At 36.0% G+C, this 20,925-nt stretch overlaps 3 protein-coding genes across 4 annotated transcripts; 1 reads left to right on the plus strand and 2 right to left on the minus strand.

Moving 5' to 3' along the window:
* Positions 1-1,121: 1,121 nt before the first annotated feature.
* Positions 1,122-6,556, minus strand: LOC147564967 (large ribosomal subunit protein P1z-like). 2 transcript variants are annotated; one of them, XM_086651360.1, is made up of 4 exons: positions 6,534-6,556; positions 2,357-2,458; positions 1,544-1,753; positions 1,122-1,438 (listed from the first exon to the last, which is right to left on the minus strand). In XM_086651360.1, exons 2-4 carry the CDS (start codon positions 2,426-2,428, stop codon positions 1,379-1,381), a joined length of 342 nt encoding a protein of 113 aa, XP_086507486.1. In that variant the 5' UTR covers positions 2,429-2,458; positions 6,534-6,556; the 3' UTR covers positions 1,122-1,378. The 2 variants fall into 2 exon arrangements, with proteins under 2 accessions (XP_086507486.1, XP_086507484.1); XM_086651358.1 differs by lacking the exon at positions 6,534-6,556 and having other exon boundaries at positions 2,357-2,532.
* A 1,659-nt stretch (positions 6,557-8,215) lies between these two features.
* COG0212 (NagB/RpiA/CoA transferase-like superfamily protein) lies at positions 8,216-11,909 on the plus strand. Its single transcript, XM_086651368.1, has 6 exons — positions 8,216-8,872; positions 8,966-9,056; positions 9,784-10,010; positions 11,182-11,257; positions 11,381-11,506; positions 11,617-11,909. The coding sequence occupies exons 1-6, from the start codon at positions 8,663-8,665 to the stop codon at positions 11,769-11,771; spliced, it is 885 nt and encodes a 294-aa protein (XP_086507494.1). The 5' UTR covers positions 8,216-8,662; the 3' UTR covers positions 11,772-11,909.
* Positions 11,910-12,810: 901 nt separating this feature from the next.
* Positions 12,811-19,025, minus strand: LOC147564969 (uncharacterized). Its single transcript, XM_086651365.1, has 13 exons — positions 17,849-19,025; positions 16,966-17,041; positions 16,773-16,829; positions 16,182-16,237; positions 15,287-15,518; positions 14,785-14,871; positions 14,605-14,679; positions 14,388-14,471; positions 14,105-14,169; positions 13,834-14,029; positions 13,668-13,756; positions 13,443-13,557; positions 12,811-13,043 (listed from the first exon to the last, which is right to left on the minus strand). Exons 1-13 carry the CDS (start codon positions 18,649-18,651, stop codon positions 13,002-13,004), a joined length of 1,977 nt encoding a protein of 658 aa, XP_086507491.1. The 5' UTR covers positions 18,652-19,025; the 3' UTR covers positions 12,811-13,001.
* Positions 19,026-20,925: the final 1,900 nt, after the last annotated feature.

Consider the following 20,925-nt stretch of genomic DNA (forward strand, 5'->3'; position numbering starts at 1 on the left):
CGTTGACCACCATCATTGCCTCACTTCCAACCCCGCACCTCCACCACCTCCACCACCCCCGCACCTCCACCACCGCACCTCCACCACTACCACCTCCACCGCCATCGTACCTCCGCCACCGCCACCACACCTCCACCAACACACTTCTACCACCATCACTACGTCTCCACACCACCGCACCAACACTTCAAACACTGCCACCGTACTTTCATCTTCACCGCCACACCTCAACCTCCAACATCACACCTCCACTACCACCACCTTTACCATACTTCCATCACCATCACCACCACTATCATCATACTTCCACCACCACCACCACACCTCCACCACCACAACCACCGTACTTCCACCACCACTGCACTTCCACCACTACCATCACCAAGTCTCCACCACCTTATCAACACCACTACCACTATATTTCCACATCCACCACACCTCAACCACCACCATTGTGTTTCCATCACAACCACATTTCAACTACCTCGGTTACCATTTCTCCAAAAGTCTAACACCAGTGCCACTTTGATCATTAATGTCAACATAACCACCACCATAACCACCAACACCACCTTTGTCACAATAGTCATCACGCAAATAGTGTGTGTAAACCTAAAATGAAGTTTCTCACTGGGAATTGAACAAGAATAAATAGAAAAGTAAATTATGTTGCCAAACTAGCTTTTTGACTTTTTTTTTTTTTTATTTGTAAGTAACTATTTTGTCATATATACTTTTGATTTTTTTTAACTTTGTTAAAGCAAAAGAACTTCTAAAGCTTCTCAACAAAAAAAAAAGAACTTCTAAAGCAACTATTTTGTCATATATACGTTTGTCAAACGACACCCAAAAGTATAACGTAATAAAATTGTCGGGTCTTAGGCGTCTTTCATGTTGTCGAGTTTTAGACATCTTTCATTAATAGTCTAACTTTGAACGTAGTCGATTCTTCAGAAAAAGAAATCATGAAGTATTTATGGATTGTCACAAATACTAATTTCATGTTCTTTTCCATGCGTTGTTCTTGATTAAGTCCTCCAACTCTCTTTAGATGTGGACAGTTTTTATTTTTTATTTTTTTTGGAACTAATACTTTTACGAAGGTTAAAAAGAATATCACAAAAGCAACAAAGTCATAGCATATCTCAACCAAATTTAACCTTCATCAACATAAAAGTTTCAAAAGAACCTAAAAGTACCTTCATCAAAATAAAAGTTTCAACAGATCCTAAAAGTATTGCAGTATTACTAACAACTCCAAAAACTAATCGAAATTCGTTCACATATGCAACTATTCACCTATTCAAGTGTAATCACCACTTAACAACAAAAAGAAACTCCATGAGAACAACACTGAAACCAGCTCCTAATCCAGCTCCTAATCGGCAAAAATATCTATTCCTCCCCAATCTTCGTCGCTTTCTTCTTCTACTTCTTCCTGCAATTTAACACAACCATCAAACTCAACATTCATCAAACCTAATTTAAGAAGAAAAAAACAATAAATTTTGCAGATAATAAACATAGTTTGAAAGGAATATACCTTCTTTTCCTCAGCTGCAGGTGCAGCGGCAGCACCGCCACTAGATGGGGAAGAGACAGAAACAGCACCAAAAGCACCACCACCAGCAGCACCAACATTAGTGATCATTTCATTGATGTCCCTATTCTGTACCAACTTAGCAAAGAGACTTGGCCAGTATGATTCACATTCTACATTAGCTGCTTTAATCAAGGTAGCAATCTTCTCAGCCTGTATTAGCATTCAACACCCAAATTAACAAACCCCTAAACACCCAATAAAATAAAGCCTATTATTATATCATAAAAAAAAATCATACATGAAATAAACAAATATCAAACCATATTATACCATACAAGACTAAACCCTAGATGAAATAAACAAATATTAAACCCTAATATATCACACAATAAATACTAAACCCTATATGAAATAAACGATTCAAAGCTATAATATATCACACAAAACTAAACCCCAAATGAAATAAACTCTTATCAAACCCTAATGTATCATACAAAACGAAACCCTAAAATCTGTATGAGATAAACTCTAATCGAACATTATCATAAACAATAAACCCTAAACCATAGATGAAATAAACTCTTTAAGTCTTACCGATCTTGATCATGAACTATAAACCCTAAACCCTAGATGAAAATACTCTTATCAAACTAGATCATACAAAACTGAACTCTAATCCGTAAAACATAAACCCTAGATGAAAATAAACATATAATGAAGCATAATCATACAGAACGAACCACTAATGCATCAAACATCCACGTGAATACAGAAATTGATGAAACTCTAAAGGTTAAAAGAGTAGAAGATTACAGTAACGGGGATCCCATCGTCATGGAGGATCATGACGGCGTAAGAGCAGGCAAGTTCTCCGGTGGACGACATCTTTGGAATTTGTTCAGCGTTGTTAGCTAGCTAGGGTTTTGTAAAGAAGAATGAGTATTTTAATGAGTCTTTAGGATGCATTTATAAGTTTCTAAAATTGAGGCGGTTGGGCCTGGACTCGGACTAGTTTCTAAAATTGAGGCGGTTTCGCATGGACTCGGACTGGTTCAGGTTCTAAATAGAACCGATTCATTATCCCTTTGGGTTCCAGAGTTTTGGGGATGTTTGTTCAAGTAATCCACACAATAAAAAATTGTCAACAACCCTGAGCTAAAGTTTGAACCAAAAGAAAAAAAAATTCAACAAAAAAAAAAAAACAACCACCCTAAGTTGAAACGGTTGCAAAATTGGTTTTTATTTTGGCCAGCGCTTCGGGGAAAGCTAAATAGTGTCTGAGGAATAGTGTTTGAGGTGTGAAATTTTAAAGGGAATATGCAAGATTTTGAAAATTTTCCGGAGAAACATATTTTATCGGGAATATGGTTTAAAATAAAAAACCCTCCACCTCACCTCACTCTCTCTCCACCTCACCTCTCTCTCTCCCCACCATTCTCTCTGTCTTCTCCGACTAGGTCGCCGGCCGGAAAATTCACTCTTTCTCTCTCTCTAGAAACTCCGGCGAAGGGGTTTCCCTTCATCGGAGTTCTGGTATGTTGAAGAACAGACCAGATCAGACCGGAACTCCATCGAAGGAAAACCCCTTTGCGGGAGTTTCTAGAGAGAGAGAGAGAGTGAACTTTTTTTTATTTTCGGTCGGCGACCTAGTCGGAGAAGACAAAGAGAATGGTGGGGAGAGAGTGAGGTGAGGTGGAGAGAGAGGGAGGTGAGGTGGAGGGAGGTGAGGTGGAGGGTCTTTTAGCTTTCCCCAAAGCGCTGGCCTTTATTTTTTAGAAATCATGTCCCACACACATACATATTATTCCAGAACCAAGCCAAAATGATACAGTAACGGTTTGAAACGACAGTTAAAACATGTGAGTTTTCTTATTTGAAAATTGACTACGATAGTCATTACAATGGCATTGATACATCAAAAATGTGATAAGCACAATAATGGACAAATTTTAAATAAGAACATGTCTAAAGCTCAACTACATTATTTATTCAAAATTGGAACTATAAAAGATAAATATGATATACGTATTATTTATGCCCTAGTTCTAACGTATTTCCATTATTTCATTTTAACGTTTTCCCAACACTTCTTATCTATCACAATTCTTGAACACTTTCTTCAGCGTTCTTTTAACTATTTTTTGGCATTCTAGCGGTGGCTTATTTGTTTACGGTAGGTTTTCAGAGAATTATTTTTCACTTTGCTCAAATTCAAACATACTATTTTTTGTCTATGACATGCTATAGTTTGTCATTGTTTCTAATAAACTCTTGTATGGTTCTATATAATATTTGTTTATTTCATTATTCTCGAGATGGCATATTATGGTATGCCTAAGATATACAACTTTTGTTTTCTAAAATTGTTTTTTTTTTCGGAAAAACATATTTATCTTGTCTAAAACATACATCTACTTGTTTTCAAAATATTAATGTATTTTTTTATGAATTATTTTCCTTTCCTGTGACATTTTTTATTTGAAAATCTTTTTCTTTTTACTATCTTTTGTTTATAGAAAATGACTATATGGGTTTACAAAATTATAATCTATTATATAAAACAGAAGGGAAAACGATGACTGGGACAAACATCCTTATTTAATTATGCATATTGTCTAGAAGCCCTTCTCAAAATTTAAGATATAGTCCTTCGTAGAATTAAAGTTACCTATTTAAAAAACAATAATCTTTTCCTTATTAGAAATAAAATAACTAATTTAAGAAAAAAAGAAACAAAATAAATTTCAATCATAATCTATTATATAAAACAGAAGGGAAAACGATGACTGGGACAAACATACTTTTTTAATAAAGGATATTGTCTAGAAGTCCTTCTCAAATTTAAAATATAGTCCTTCGTAGAAATAAAGTTACATATTTAAAAAACAATAATCATTTCAATCTTAGAAATAAAATAACTAATTTAAGAAAAAAAAGAAATAAAATAAATTTCAAGGGTTAAAAAAAGAAATTAAAATCTCTCTCTCTCAATAAAATAAGGGTTAATTCCGTTTTGGCCCCCGATTTGTGACCAACTGGCCGTTTTGGCCCCCAATTGTGTCCGGTAGTTCGTTTTGGCCCCAACATATTTTTGTAAGCTTCTCCATTCTACCCTTATAGCAATTTTGTAAATTAAATGTATTTTCTTTCTCTTTGTCCACCTCACTAAGCAATTGCCACGTCATATTCGTCCACATAAGGTCGCCGGAAAATGTCGTCGGCGACATCATTTCCGGCGACCACCATTTTTTTTTTAACTTCTTCTTCTCCAACCATCTCCTTCCTTCTTCTTCTCTCTCTCCTTCCTCTTCTCTCTCTCTCTCCTTCTTCTTTTCTCTCTTCCCCTCTTCTCTCTCTCCCCCTCTTCTCTCTCTCTCCCCCTCTTCTCTCTCTCTCCCCCTCTTCTCTCTCTCTCCCCCTCTTCTCTCTCTCTCCCCCTCTTCTCTCTCTGTTAGGTTTTCGGCGAAGGGAAACCCTTCGCCGGAAACCGTCTGGATCTGGGGAAAACCCCAGATCCAGACACCTCTTCGTCTGGAAAATTCCAGACGGTTTCCGACGAAGGGTTTCCCTTCGCCGGAAACCTAACAGAGAGAGAAGAGGGGGAGAGAGAGAGGAGAGGGGAAGAGAGAGAGAAGGAGAGAGAGAAGAAGAAGGAGAGAGAGAGAAGAAGGAAGGAAGGAGATGGTTGGAGAAGAAGAAGTTAAAAAAAAAAATGGTGGTCGCCGGAAATGATGTCGCCGGCGACCTTATGTGGACGAATATGACGTGGCAATTGCTTAGTGAGGTGGACAAAGAGAAAGAAAATACATTTAATTTACAAAATTGCCATAAGGGTAGAATGGAGAAGCTTACAAAAATATGTTGGGGCCAAACAGGAAATTGGGCCAAAACGAACTGCCGGACATAATTGGGAGCCAAAACGGCCAGTTGGTCACAAATCGGGGGCCAAAACGGAATTAACCCATAAAATAATAACCAATCTAAGAGAAAAGAAACAAAAAAATAATACAAAAAAATAATGACTAATAAAAATCTCTCACTCTCAATAAAATATAACAATAAATTTCGTAACATTTGATTGATACAAGTGTCCGTGTCCTAGGGCACGGGATATACCCTAGACAATATCTAATTTAAGAAAATAACCTATTTAACATTTGATTGATATTGTTTAGAAGCCCTTCCCAAAATTTAAGATATAGTCCTTCATAGAAATAAAATAACCTATTTAAAAAATCTTTCTTAGAAATAAAATATCTAATTTGAGAAAAAAAATGAAAGAAAAGATATTGCAAGGGTTAAAAAAAGAAAATGAAATATCTCTTATAAAATAACTAATTTAAGAAAATGAAATAATAAGTAGAATACCAAAAAATTATGGTATCCACTATATAGCAATAATAAATATTGAAAGTCGTCAAATTTAATTGATACGACTGTACGTGCCCTAGGGCACGGGGCATACCCTAGTAATAACTAAAAACACCTAGATCTTTTTCTATTAAGTTGAAGATACCAAAATATTATGAGTAATAATAGGTCAAATTTGAAATAATATTGATAATTATTAGAAAGGTCATTTTCTAATTGTTTAGTTCCAAAAATACCCTTCCACATCAAAATCTACTCTCTAAAAAAACTCCGAAAAATTTAGGGCTCCTCTTCTCCAATCTTACGATGTCAAACCGTCGCCGGAATCTTACTCGGTGTATAGATCTCAGATTTCGCCATCCCCACCTAACCCGAGAAATCTCCTTTCTCCTTCAACCATTGTTGGTGATTACTTCTCTCTCGATGTGAATTCAGCCGAAGATGATGTTTTAGTAGTTAGAAAACCATCTGATGTTTCTCCATCTCCTTCCACCATTGTTACTCCAATTTCAACCACAAACCCTAGCTTAGAACGTGGTTGGTTTCGAGCTAATAGTAAATTCGAATCCCCCATGATCCAACTCCACAAAGGTAAAAAAGATAACTCATTTAAATCTACTCAATTTTCTAGGGTTTTGGAAATTTTATTAGTTTATTTTTCCTGTTGGTTTGTAGACTAATTGTGGGTTATTCATAATAAAGATACTTAGATTTTTGTGAGTTTCTCTTACCTACTAAAGCAGAATTTTTTGAACTTCTATATATTATTTATGTAAAATTGTGTGTGTTCCAAATGCTGCAACTTTTAGAACTTTTATACATTATTTATGTAAAAATGGAGATTTCAACAAGGGTTTGGAGGTGTTTAAGGAGAGTGTGGAGAGAGATAAAGTTCCTGACTTTGGAACTATGAGACATTTGGTTGCAGGGTTAGTAGAGAAATTGAAATTAACAGAAGTGAAGGAATTGATTAAGATTGTGAAGGAGTTTCCTCCTAACTTCTTAAATGGTTGGAAGAATCTTGAGATAGAACTTGGGTTGAACGTGGAAAAAGAATTTGCTTCTGCTACTTCAATTTAAAGCTTTCCGGTTAACTGCGGAGCTAAATTTTGATGGAATAATGCCTACCCAACAGAATTAATGCTACAACCTTATAGGTGAATTCAGAGGGAGGGATGGGTGATTGGAGAAAAGGAAAATTTGGGTCTAAAAGTAGAGACAATAGGTGGTGGTGGTGGGTAAAGCAGAGATATAGATGAGGCTGTCATTTTTCGTCTACTTCTAACTTTTCCCCTGAATTGAGTGGCTTTGGCTGAGATCGTTGGAGATCTTTTATCAATTGATTATAAAGGTTGTTGCAATTCATTCGAATTTGGAGAGGAATAGGAAAGATAAATACAACAAAAATCAAAAGATTGATGGTAACGACGAAGAAAGGTTTTCTTGCTTATTTTATCTTCTAAACATTAGTCGTTTTTGAATTTATCAATTGAAGGAGACAGTGAGGTTTTGTTTTGAGATCTCTTGTTAAATTTGAATATCATCTTAATGAATTTTCCCGGCAAGTTTAATTACATTGTGCAAACACATGTTTGCAGTTTACATTATCAATTGAAAGAGACAGTTTGCAGTTTACATTATGCAAACACATGTTTGCAGTTTACATTAAGTTTACATTATGCAAACACATGTTTGCAAATCAGATTGTTGCAAACACGTTTGCATAACAGATTGCTGCAAACACGTTTGCAGAACAGGTTGTTGCAAACACGTTTGCAGAAAACGTAAAGGAAAAAAATGCCGTTTTTTTTTTGTTCTTTTTTTGAAAAAAAGTATTGAAAGTGGATCTTGTTAGAAAGCTAATGAAAAATCATTTCTAAATATATAATTTTTATAGAAATCCGATATCTCAAACAAAGGTTATATCGATTTAAAGTTTAAAGAAAAATAAAAGAATTTGGTTACACAAAATGACAAAAAGGGACATTTTAGTATTTGCACACTTTTTGACCTGAATAATAATTTTCAAATGTTTTGTGTTTTTCTACTCATTTTCAATATTATTTTGACCTTTTTAGAAATTACCTCTTTTGTTTATATAAAACATTCATTTACTATTGTTCTTTTTCTTGAAACATTGTATTTCCATCATTTTTTCTATTAAAAATACACTACTCTTTACATCCAATATACAACGTTTCCCTTGTCTGAACATTATTTTGTTTTATTTTTTGATGCAAATTTTTTTTTATTTTTCTAGCTTAATGTATACACACAAGCCAAGACTACAAATCTATTGACATGTCCTTTTTAATGGATACTATGAACATGAAATTAGTTCTTTTTTAATCCTAACATAGAAATCACAAGTGTATTTAAAACATTTTAATTAACTTGCATCACAATTAATAATAGCCGTTGATATTTCTAATCACTTTTATCTTCTTCTATAGAGCTCCAAACAAACATCATCACTACCTTCAAAATCTTTCAATCCAAAATTCAACGTCAATGGATGCAAATCTTTATCGATTTACACAAAATTCGTCTTGGGTATTAAGGAAATCACTATTCAACAAACCCCATAAACTTTTTTCTCTCAATTTCGATCAAAACTTAAGGAATTGGAATTCTAATTCTATGAATCGAAGTTTTTCCAAATTGGGTAGCAGTAACAATCGAAATGCGTTCAATGAAGCTGAATTTGAGTCAGAGAGAAATAGATTAGACACAAAAGCCAGATAAGAAATGGCAGAAACGGCTGAGAGAATGATTAATAGTAACAGTTTGGGGAATGATGATGATAAAGAAGAAGAAGGAGAAGATTCTAAAGCTTGGAAATGGAAAATTAGAAAGAGGATTTGGGATTTAATGGAAGCTGAGAATATAGCTCAAAACCCTCGTCCTGTTCATCATCGAATACCTAATTTTGTTGGTGCTGCAACTGCTGCCATTAAAGTTAGTCTCTTTCTCTCTCTCTCTCTCTCTAAATTCTCTCTATCATCTGTCTCTATAGAGTTACTGATTGATTTTGTTTTGGTTAATTGAAAGCTATCTGAACTGGAAGTTTTCCGGGAAGCTAATTGTGTGAAGGTTAATCCAGATTCACCACAGAAGCAAGTTAGATTTCTAACACTCTCAGGTTAGTTCTTGTTCTTCTACTATATTCATTCTCCTTGAATTTGAAACTGATTTTCATCTATAAAGAAAAGTTGACAATGATCTCTCAAGAAATTCTAAAAATTTAATAACCCACAAATTTAAGCACTTTGTATTAGCATTATCCCACATTGTTGGGGCATTCGGATTTATAACGTAGACAAGCCTTGGCTCTTGGCCTCTTGGGTAATTCTTTCCTTGTAAGGCGGTTTTTAAGGAGAGTTAGGCCCAATGTGCTCTAACGTGGATCCGAGCTAGTGTCTGAGGGGTGGGTCGGGATTTAGTTAGCTTTGTGTGCAGGGGGAGTGCCGAGTGTCTCTGGCCTTGGCGTTGAAAGAAGGTATTAGCATTATCCCACATTGTCTGGGCATTAAAATTTGCAAAGTAGATACGTCTCGAACAATCGTTTCCTAGAGGATATGCTCAATCTTCATTGAGCAACTCATATTCATGACACTTTTCAAAATAAAAATTAGTTTTCAATTGAAATATGGAATATTAACAAAGCACACCTTTTCTTTTCAATGTGTTTCTCCAATCTTTAATGACCCATGATTGATGAGCTTTAGCTCAAAACATCAAAGTTTGAGTTCGAGTTAACTCGACGTAGATTTCTAGAGGATATGCTCTCACATCCAGCTGCATCGGATAATGATTTAAAACTGCAATTTGAAGTGGAGTTCATTAAATTGTTTTTCTTCTTCAAACAGGTGGAAAGAAATTGTTGACTCCACAACCACGTTTAAGGACGGGATTTTTCTCGGTGTTAGAATCGAGCAAGTTATCTCCTAGTACCATCATTGAAGCTTGTACATCAGTTGGAGCAGCTAAGTATGGAAGACCAATTGGTCTTGATGAGAAGATGAAAGTGGATTTGATAGTGATTGGTTCTGTTGCTGTTGACCCAAGGACTGGTGCACGACTTGGTAAGGGCGAGGTATAAACATCTACCGTTCTTTGAAATACGATTATTGTTCTAAAGCTATTCATTCAAAGCTTTTAAGTTGTGTTGCGTTCAAAGCTTAGAGTCCGAGCAATTGAAAATTTGAAATTGAAACATTATACCCGAAATAATAGTTCATGAAGATTATTTCATCTAGTTACACTTTGAGTGTTATATAATATGCATCTAGTCAAACTATATAGATCACTCCTGTTTGCATTATGCTACTATGCGCACTATGTGGTACTAAGTATTTCGCAATCGACCAAGAAAGAGACTGGTTTATTATCATTAAATCACTTTGATCAAATGGATCGTTATGATAGGATTTGTAGACGTATTTAGATAGTACAATAGAACAAGAAAACTAAGGTATTATACAGAAGGAATCGGCTACGAGGAGCCAAGCTGTGGAGGTAAAACCACGACAGTTTGATCCATCTCCATTTTTTTTTTGTTGAAGGATCCATCTCCATCTTGATCTCTTTCATTGAGATGAGTTTGAAGTTTATCGAAATATCAAGTGTACATAGCCATGGAGAGCTTGCGGTGTTCCTTGATGAGCAAGAGAAAGAATCAGAACTAGGATTCGGTGGGCCAAGTCATTGCAGTCGGTCCATATCTTCTAATAGGCTAGTTCCATACACTTAAGACTTTTAATTCTATCGAAAACAAAACGTGCATTAGTTCCAGTAGTTTACATGCATTATACAACATATATATTTACGAACCACATTGTTACTTTTTCTTTTTGTGAGGTATGCGAGAGTATATTGTTGTGTTACCACACATATTTTTGTAGTCCGAGTCTCATTCTTACACTCCACTTGTTTGTAGTCTTTCAAATTCTTTAATTTTACGGGGTAAAAAAGGGTTCCCTAGTTACTCTCCTTAGTCTCTGGAAATCTTTAATTCCTTAGCATGTTAGTCTTCCATTGCTCGTAAGACATCCAGCATTTCCTCTTTGACTTGTAATGGTATTATGAAGTGCTTTAATATCGGTAAATGTAGAAAGAAAATCGTGTCATCAGGGGTATTTTCAAAAATACATTGTCGGTATGGTTCATCTTTGACATATGTTTCATATGATAAGTTGGTCAAAAGGCAGATGTCTAGAAATGTAATGCTAAGCTATGAATTTGTACTTACTCTCTCGTCTTTTCAGGGTTTTGCTGAACTTGAATATGCAATGTTGAGATTCATGGGCGCTATAGACGATACAACGCCTGTTGTCACGTCTGGTACACATTTAATTTTCTTATAATTGTCCCATATTATAGTTCATCTAATCGATCGTAAACTAGAACCAGTTTTAATGCTTGTTTAGATATAAGGTTAAAACTTTGAAGAATCGGTTTTTGCAGTTCACGATCGACAACTTGTTGATGATTTCCCTGTGGAGAAGCTATTAATTCATGATGTTCCTGTCGATATCATTTGTACTCCTACCCAAGTTATATTCACAGATAAATCAATACCGAAACCTCAAGGTAAAACTATATTTCGTTTCATTTGTTTTGTCGTTCTTTCGTTCTTCTGAGGTTATTCATGGTCTATGTTTGAATGATTTGTCTCGTTGCGTTAATTTTTTTCATATTAGGAATATATTGGGAAAAACTGTCTCCGGAGAAGCTTGGTCAGATTCGTATTCTGAGAGAGCTCAAAAGTCGGATTGAGCGAGAGACTGGCCAGAAACTTCCAACTGGACCTTCAGAAAAACTACCAGCCACAGCTCAAAGGAAGAAGCGAAAATGAAAAACTACATCAGGACTTGGCTTTAAAGCACATTTTGTGTAACTATAGTCCAAGGTGAAACCTTTGAAGGAAGGAGAGTTACTCCGTTGTCGTATGTCTCAATGTTATCAAAGCCAATATTAATCTTTTCGTGCTCCATATAGTTCGGGTTCGCCGAGTTTTTTATAGTAAAAGTACTTCCACAACTTCATTTTAAACATAGACCAAGTGCTCGGACACGCCTAATGCCAAACCTAGCTTGATAGACATTCGGCTCTACTCGAACTCTTGTTACTCCAACTCTTGTTACTCCCACTAGAATAAAATACATTAATCTAGTGCCATAGCTTGTCCCACTCTCATTCCATTCGCGCATTCCAATGAGATCCTTTCATGCACGTGTGACCATTTCGATTAAGTTCCTTTCACGCACATCTCCAATGACTTCCTTCGCTTATCGAGTTCACCGACAAACTATGGGTGTGCAAGCTTCCTTCCATCATCACCTACTTTCAGGCGCAAGTTCCTTTCATACACATTTCCAATGACATCCTTCCCTTATCGAGTTCACCGACAAACTATGGGTGTGCAAGCTTCCTTCCCTCATCACCTACTTTCATGCGCTTCCTCGTCAGCTTCTTTCATGTGTTCTCCAGTGAGTTCGAACTTCCTTCCATCATCAGTTACTTCCATGTGTGTTTCAATGACTTTCTTCCCTCGTCAGCTACTTTCGCGTGCTCCAGTGACTTCCCTCGTGGAGTTTACAAATTATGGAGAAGTGGTGTTATAGACCAACAAGTAAGGACTAAAGGTTGGTGTCCATGGGATTAAATCCACAAGGCAACCGAGTCTGAGTGCAGATTGCAGTTACACGCCAAGTTCTTCATGAACAGAAGCGTCAGGTCGTTGTGGTCTAGCATGCCTCAGCACGCTTCTAGCTTCCTTCCCCCTTTCACCCGTAGTGAAAAAGAGATCAAGAAATCAAATCTTAACATGTGCGCATGTTCACAGACCACAAAATTCGAGAGTTCTATAAGACAGCGCAAAAAAATAGATCCCATAACTAGAAACATAACAACCAATATCATAATAAAAACAGGCACCAAACTCTTCTTGTCAATCTCAACACCTCCAAAAAAAAATCGGATTACATTCTCCTATTACAAAATAACAAAGTTTAGAAAAGAAACTTCAACTAATTGGCATGATCCAAAACTTTGGCTAAAAGATAGAATCTAGTTTAATCCTTGATCAACCGCCACCGCTGAACTTCGCTTCATATTCATGGGGTTGCTGCAAGAGTTAACAAAAATGTTATATGTCATGAAAATACGGAAAATGGAACAACAGATCAATTGTTAAATATTTAAAACAGTGCTAATAAAAGTTCAATAGTTTGAATGTATGCTCAAATAAGGAATCTTCGAACACAAGGAAAAAGTGCTGCAACATTAAGTAGTACTCTAAGCAAATATTTTCGGCACAGGCAGGACGAATAATCAGATGGTACAAGAGACAAGTATCATTCCCCTAGTTAATTTATCAGGCCTGAATTTTTCAGTACTTCCCAAACTAAAGGTCACCGATTGGCAAGAAAGCTCATTTGTCAGCTAAGGATTATTAGAAGCAGAGAAACTGAGTTGGAATTGAGAAGTTTTATTTAGTATTAGTTAGGAATGGATGAACAGTTACCATGAACACAGCCGAGATCAACCTTCGAGCAAACCATCGCATATGCATTGCTCGTTGAGCACTAGCAGCTGCTGCTATGGTTTCAAACCGCAAGTAAACATGACCGGCGCTGTGCCTGCAAATATAGTCAAGGTAAATGTGGGAGAGAGAGAGAGATTGATTTCGCATAATGAGTATATATATATATTTAAATATGTAAACGCTTGTGGGGAGAAAATATCATACTTATCCACATAGATGTGCTTCACTGGGCCAAAACCAGAACATTCTTCGTGAACTTCGTCTTTGATATCCAAATCAAAATCAGGTTCAGTCTGTAAGACAAATTTGATAATTAACTCCCCAAAGATAAGATAACGTATATGAAATTGAAATAGAGAAGGTTGAGAACCTCAGTTGCCGGATCAAACATATTCTTTAACAAGAGGCACTCAGAAGGATTCCCGACAGGTTCCATTGCTGGAGAAGGTACAACTAACGCGGGAACTGCGGGAGCAAAGCCAGGTTGTACATTTATAGGAAGACCTAAAGTTTGTTGATTTGAAGTTGGCCCATTAACCAAAGGTACTCCGAGAGACCCGACAATGCTGCAAAAATGTTAATAAGCTGTCACGACTCATGATGTCTAGAGAAAGAACAGGGTTTAAAAGAGAGAAACAAACCTATTAGCAACGCCAGTTCGATCTAGCTTCTGCATAAGCATTGCTCTCGACTGAGCATTTAAGGACTGCATTTAGAAATCAAAACACATCAGCATAGCTTATTATTACACACCTCAAACCCCTTTCTGGGTGAAAATATAAGAACCTTTGTTAACATCAATTGTAACGATCACTTACCATCAAAGTTTAGACAACCGAACTTAAAAATCAACCACTAACAAAAAATTTAACAAAAAGATTTTGTAAACATAATTCTATCAATTCTAGCACAAATTTGACTCACCAAGCCACCCCCATCATCATCATCAAAGTCAGCAGCATTAGCTCCAACATTCTGAACTCCAATATGATCTGTAACAGCTGAAACCTACACAAAGAATACATAGATCGTCATAAAAAAATAAAACGTAACCATTTTGGCTGGGGTAAAGAATGATAAGAGATAGCATTATTAGCATCATCAAACTGAAGTGTATAAGTATAAGTTGAAGCAAGCAAACCTTGATAACACGTCCTGCAATCTCTAATTTACCATTCAGACTTATCGCAGCTTTTGCATGTTCGAGCTGAGCAAACTGAAAAAACGAAGTAATATCTCATTTAGAAAAAGAAGATGAAGTAAATATTGTACGAATTAACTTCTATACCGAAGAATGAACACTAAATTTAGTAACTCTCACTTGAATAAAGCCAAATCCTTTACACTGCCCTGTTTCAAGATCAAGAGGTAGCTGCACAAGCTCCACCGGACCAAAAGGCTCAAAAACCTACATATAAACATTACAGAATTTTTAAATATTTTCAAGACACCAGAATCTTCACCCAGATCTATATCACTACCATAGTAAGAGAACATTAAAATGCTTCCCTGTTGAGCAAATTTGGTGGTAAGACCCAAAAAAAGTCAGGAGTATACATAATAGTATAGAATAACTATAATAGCTCCTTTTAGTTGCTTTAAAGAAGTGTTTGAGGAACAATTATGTCACTGATCGGTTTTATACTTCAGTATCTACATGCGTCCCAACTGAAATCTATAAGTCCAACTAGCATTGCCACCAATGATTTATACTTGAGGTTTTAGAAATTTAAACACCTTGACTGACGTCTAAACTCTAAACTGAGGTGCATATTCAATTCTTGCCTTGTAAATGGAAAAAGGACTGAAATGCTAGAGCATACCTGTCGAAGTTGATCTTCGGTCATGTTGAAGTGTAGGTTACCAATATAAAGTTTCCTAGCAACCGCTCCATATGGCCCAGCGAGATTACCTGCTCCTCCAGGAGTGGCAGTTGATTGAACAAGATTCTTTTCAGCTTCAGAAGGTTTCACCATAACAGGTTGACCAAAAAGCTGATGACCTGATAACGCAATTGCCATTGGAACTGACATTGCATCATAAAACTCGATATACCTGTATAGAAGAAACAGAAAACTCATGAACAAGTAACTTTTGCTCTACATACATAATAGGATTTCTGTAAATACCTAGACTTGGTGATGTATGTGGTTTTTTACAAAAACAAAACTGAAGTTAATCATCAATAAACCACACAACAAAGAAGTCCATGAAGGACTAACTACACTAACCAAAGTCTACAAAAGACAAAAACTAAAGAAGAAATAGCAATATTATAGATGTCAAGAGGCTCCTTTGGCAAGTTCAATGGAATGATATAAGCCCACCAAAGAACATGGAAGATACCACCGCCAACAGTCTAAAGAAGAACAATGCCCTTGGTGGTGCCTTAACATGAATACCCAAAGAAAGTTCCATCATATTTAGGAATATTTAACAATACTCCCAACGATGAAAACCAGGCAAAAAGATATCAATCATAACCAAGGTAAACATTAACCACTCTTTCCTCCTACATCTGAGGCTACACTAGAAGCACCGAAAGCATTGGCCCACAGACAAGCTCAACATAAAAAGAGAGCTTACAAAAATACTATAGCTGTCATAAACTTGAAGAACTCAACCAACGGCAAACAAGAATTGAGCATGAGTACAAGTCAAGAACTCAAGACATCCTTTTGTACTAAGACAAAATATAGAACAAGACAATATACATACCCGACCCCTTTTGACCGCCTTGAATTTCGGTCCATAATCAATCGCACATCTCTCACCTGAAAATAAAAATTAACTGTTCAAACAAAACATTATGAATAAAGAAGAAAAAGTAAATATTAAACCTAAAACTTACAAAGTGATACGTGACATGTTTGATACACAATGGTCCACCTATAGAAGGTGCGCTAATGATCATCAGTCAATTTATATGGACATATTTAGACTCACCCCAAATATTTGAGCCACAAAAAGTGATTATACTACGCAACTTCGAAGGAAGTGGAGATTTACTGCAATAAGAAGCAAATGTATCTCAAGGATATGCATTCGTACTGTTTGGAGATATCACTCATATATTAAGAGTTTAAACATCAAAGGAGCGATACAAAAACCTTCAAGATATCATGATATGCACGATCACAGTATGCATATATCTATTATACCAGCGACTGTAATCATTCAATACAAGAAAAGTCATTCATGTGAAGAAAATTAACAACTTAAAAGATAATACATATTTTTTTGAAAGATAAAAATATAATACATATAGATTTAATTTCTCCATTCAAATAAGTTTATTATTCCCCTAACCTTGCCCGCTTTGGAGAAGAACTCGTAAACATCTCTCTCGGTCGCTTTCAGGGGCATCTGTCATCAGAAAATAAATAACAAGTGAAAATTTGTAATACTAAATTGATTAGTCATACATGAGCGCAAGCAGAAGAATCACTTGGGTAAAAATGGGCTCGCCCTTTTCAAAGCAACAAGCAAAAATATTGCATACCTGATAAGCAAAAACAGTCCTCTGATCTCTTTCTGGGTCCGCTTCAGGCTCCGCTTCTTTCTTGTCCTTAAATCTCCTATGAATCAACAAATAAAGAACGCCAATCAGAAAATGACAAATTGACCTATTGATAATGGAACTACAATGTGTTAAGATTAGTTTACACTTATAGATCAGAAGGTAATGTTGTGTAAAAAGCTATAGCGGTTGGCTTCTTTAGCGGCTTAATTTAGTAAAATTATGAAATGGTGCTTAGCAGCTTAGGTATGTGATATAACATCTTCGACGACAAAATTACAAAAAGTCATATATGATAATAACCCAAATTTAAACTCTTAATGAAAAGATAGAGTCCGCAGATAAACCCCATATGAAGCTTATCCTCAAAGAAGCTATATGCTAAAAACACAAGGTTAAGTTACTAAAACACCTTTTGTAACTTTACTAATAGACATTCTGTAGATTATTGTGAAATTGCATACACACAATACCACGGGCAAAACATGTGGGAAAGTTTTGAAGCAACCCCAAATGTAGATTGCAGCCTCAATATAACTTAAATCGAAATTAAACTCACAAGGCTGCACAATCAGAACACAAACTCTGAAAGCTAAAATTTTGATACATCTATAAGTAGTTTGCACAAATAATCACACTTCATTACATACAAGTTAGACTATGGAGCTAGTTTCATTTTCACAGATTAGTCTCTGTAGTACAAGCTTCTTTTAGGTAATGAAAACAAGTCGTTTATCCAATTTCACCCGAAACTATCATACTGAAAAGAGTCAAGCGATAAGCATAGAAAACAAATAATACAAAATCTACAGAGAATTAACGACATTTCATAAATAAAGCTGTAAAACCATAACATGAATTGTACCTTGTTTCCCTCTCTCGTTCTCGAATCTCCATTTCTCTTTCTCTTTCTCTAGCCTCCCTATCACTACTCTTTCCTCGAATTTCTCTATCACCATCACTCCGATGCTTCGTCGAATGGCTACTACTCCTACGCGACCTTTCTCTCTCTTTCTCCCTCTCTCTATCTTTTTCCCTCTCCTTCTCTCCATCCTTCTCCCTATCCTTCTCTCTGCTCTTCTCCCTTCTCTCCCTCTCCTTCTCCCTATCCTTTTCTCTCTCCTCTCTTCCCCTTTCCTTTTCTCTCTCTTTCTCCTTATCCCCTCTCTCACGATTCCGTTCCTTCTCTCTCTCCTTATCTTTCTCCCTATCTCCTCTACCCCTTTCTTTCTCTCTATCTCCTATATCCCTTTCCTTCTCTCTGTCCCCTCTATCCCTTTCCTTCTCTTTATCTCCTCTATCCCTTTCCTTCTCTCTTTCTCCTCTATCCCTTTCCTTCTCTCTACCTCCTCTATCTTTATCCACATCTCTATGTCTTTCCTTATCGCGCCTTTCCGATCTTGAAGATCTTTCTCTTTCTTTCTCTCTATCATCACTGTCACCATTTTCACCTCTTGACCTTTTATGACTCTTACTCCTACCCTCTGTAATTCTATCATCTTCATTACCACCATTACCATTACCAGTACCATTATCATCTTCTTCTCTCCTCCTAGAACTTCTATAACTCTTCTCACCTCCTTCTCTCTTGTTCCCTGAAGAAACACGATGATCACTTTTTGGATCTTCAACTGCTTTCTCTAAATAATCGTACTCATCGAAATCCATTATCAAGTAAACCCCTTTTTTCAGCTCAAGGTTGAATTTTGATTATATGAACTTGTTCAAGATTCACTGTCAAATCTAATCAAACTCAAAACCCTAGAGAGAGAGAGAGAGAGAGGAAGTCTTCGAGAAGTTAAACAGCGTACGAATTTGATAATTTTGTAGTGTTAGAAGAAGTACTGGGAAAACTTGAAAGTATTTTTCAAACTGGAAAAGGGAAGAGAAAACCCTAATTCTCTCTTCTTTTCGTTTCGTTGCTTCGGGAGGTTATTTCCTCCTTTTTTTTCTATTTCCGCTTATTAGCTCAGTTTGTAGCCGCGAGATTACCGTTAGATTTTATCATCATCATCTACAATGGTTAAGATCGAGGTTTAGGTGTTTGATTTTTAGCACTTATAAGCGATAGTATTTAGTAGTAAGTTGTAAGGGTGAGCAAAAATCAAACCAATTGGCCGAACCAAACAAAGTCGAACCGCACCGATCAATTTTTGGGCCGAACCGATCACCGTTCGACTCGGTTCGGCCGAAAAACCGATCAAACTCAAATCGGTCTGGTTTGACTCCGACTTGAGTTTCTAGAAACCGCCCAAACCGAACCGACCGAACCCTAAAGAAAACTAAAATAATAATTTTGTAAAGTTAGGAAGTGTTGAACTACAAAGGAAAAAAAAATAGAAAACCTAATCAACTCTTCCATACTATTGTCCACCATCCTTCATAGTAGTTGTTGTCGGCTTCATCAACCACAACCTATTTAACTTGATTGAATTGTTTTAGAGGTAAGTCTTCATTGATTTTCTATGTACCACAACCTATTCTTAGTTAGTAACTTAACATTATTGACTTTGCTTTCGCACTTCTACTTATTTTTTTGTTTGTAATGGTGCAAAAGTACGATGAAATTTTAATTTTAATTTTCGGTATATCCAATAGTGGAAAAGCAAGATGGGTACTTAATTTTTATTTTCGATATATGCAATGAAATGAATAACATTAGTTACTATTTTCTCTAAATTGTGCTTGGTTAAACCGATCAACCGAACTCAACCGAGTCGAACTAAACCGAATCGAACCATGTCGCCCGACCGAATGATCGGCTCGACTTCGGCCGATGATTTGGTCAAACCGCCACTTATTGGTTCGGCTTCGGCTCAAACCAAAACCGAAAAAAACCGACCTCTGCTCACCCCTAGTAAGTGGTATAAATAATGTGAATTGTTTAGACTATCCTTGCATATAGTAACTAATAGGCCTGTGAGCTCTCTGCTCTATGGCAGATATTAGTAAACAAGTTTGAGATGGATTATACTGAAGTAAGAATGTCAAAAACATATATTTTGTTTATAAGTGCTATAAATAATGTGAATTGTCTAGACTATCTTTGCATATAACTAATAGGCGTACGAGCTCTCTGTTATGGCAGAGATTAATAAACAAGTTTGAGATGGATTATACCGAAGTACAAATGGCAAAAACATATATTTTGTTTACTGAAGTTTGTAATGAGTTTTTTGTGTCATAAAATTACATTAGTCAACGAACAATGTAAAAAATAAATAAATAATAAAGAAAGAATAGCAGAAAAACATATTATTTTTTTGATGAACCAAACTTATTTGTATATTAATCAATGAAAAAGGCAAAACAAATAGCAAAACAACTAAAAACAGTAGTATATTAACCAATGACATAGTTTACTTATTAGTGTAAACAAAATTATAATGAATACAAACAAATTACCATCAAATGATAAATTAATTAAACAATGAATAATAAGAAAAGGTGGATGATTTGGGGAAATAAGAAAATTATCCAGGGTGCAAAATTTTAAAGGGTGAGAAACAAATTTTTTTTAGCCAAACACACCCTCCCTTGTTGCAGACAGAGAGTAGCCGACCGGTTCTTGGACGGCGACAGAAGTCAACAACTCTCTCCTCTTATCTCTATACCTAACAATGGCAGTTGCGAAAGTCATCTACAAAATAAGAACTCAAACCTAAATCCAACTCATCCCCATGAAGTAATAGAAGAAGAAGAGTGATGTATATAGTAATACCAATTGTCAAGAATGTGGATCTAGTGATAATGAGGATGAGATTCTTCTCTGTGATAAATGTGACAGAGGGTTTCATATATTTTGTCTTCGACCTATATTAGTTGCAGTTCCTAAAGGTTCATGGTTTGGTTCCTCTTGTTCTCATCAAAAGAAACTTAAAAGTAAGTTTATTATGGTTAAATCGAGGGTTTCTCATTTCAGAAAATTTCTCCCCTTTTTTA

The sequence above is a fragment of the Eschscholzia californica genome, unplaced genomic scaffold, assembly GCF_041429995.1.
Source record: "Eschscholzia californica isolate CP2 unplaced genomic scaffold, dmEscCali1.0.p SCAF_1, whole genome shotgun sequence".
In the NCBI taxonomy this organism is placed as follows: domain Eukaryota; kingdom Viridiplantae; phylum Streptophyta; class Magnoliopsida; order Ranunculales; family Papaveraceae; genus Eschscholzia; species Eschscholzia californica.

What these genes read in the sequence shown, in the direction of transcription:
- LOC147564967 (XM_086651360.1), bottom strand. Translation starts at nt 2,428, where the DNA reads ATGTCGTCCACCGGAGAACTTGCCTGCTCTTACGCCGTCATGATCCTC. An exon ending in ACGATGGGATCCCCGTTACT is followed by an intron (nt 1,754 to 2,356) that starts GTAATCTTCTAC and finishes ATGCTAATACAG; the next exon opens with GCTGAGAAGATTGCTACCTT. An exon ending in CTGCAGCTGAGGAAAAGAAG is followed by an intron (nt 1,439 to 1,543) that starts GTATATTCCTTT and finishes GTTAAATTGCAG; the next exon opens with GAAGAAGTAGAAGAAGAAAG.
- COG0212 (XM_086651368.1), top strand. Translation starts at nt 8,663, where the DNA reads ATGGCAGAAACGGCTGAGAGAATGATTAATAGTAACAGTTTGGGGAAT. An exon ending in CTGCAACTGCTGCCATTAAA is followed by an intron (nt 8,873 to 8,965) that starts GTTAGTCTCTTT and finishes GTTAATTGAAAG; the next exon opens with CTATCTGAACTGGAAGTTTT. An exon ending in ATCAATACCGAAACCTCAAG is followed by an intron (nt 11,507 to 11,616) that starts GTAAAACTATAT and finishes TTTTCATATTAG; the next exon opens with GAATATATTGGGAAAAACTG.
- LOC147564969 (XM_086651365.1), bottom strand. Translation starts at nt 18,651, where the DNA reads ATGGATTTCGATGAGTACGATTATTTAGAGAAAGCAGTTGAAGATCCA. An exon ending in CCGAAGATCAACTTCGACAG is followed by an intron (nt 14,872 to 15,286) that starts GTATGCTCTAGC and finishes GTTTATATGTAG; the next exon opens with GTTTTTGAGCCTTTTGGTCC. An exon ending in CGAACTGGCGTTGCTAATAG is followed by an intron (nt 14,030 to 14,104) that starts GTTTGTTTCTCT and finishes ACATTTTTGCAG; the next exon opens with CATTGTCGGGTCTCTCGGAG.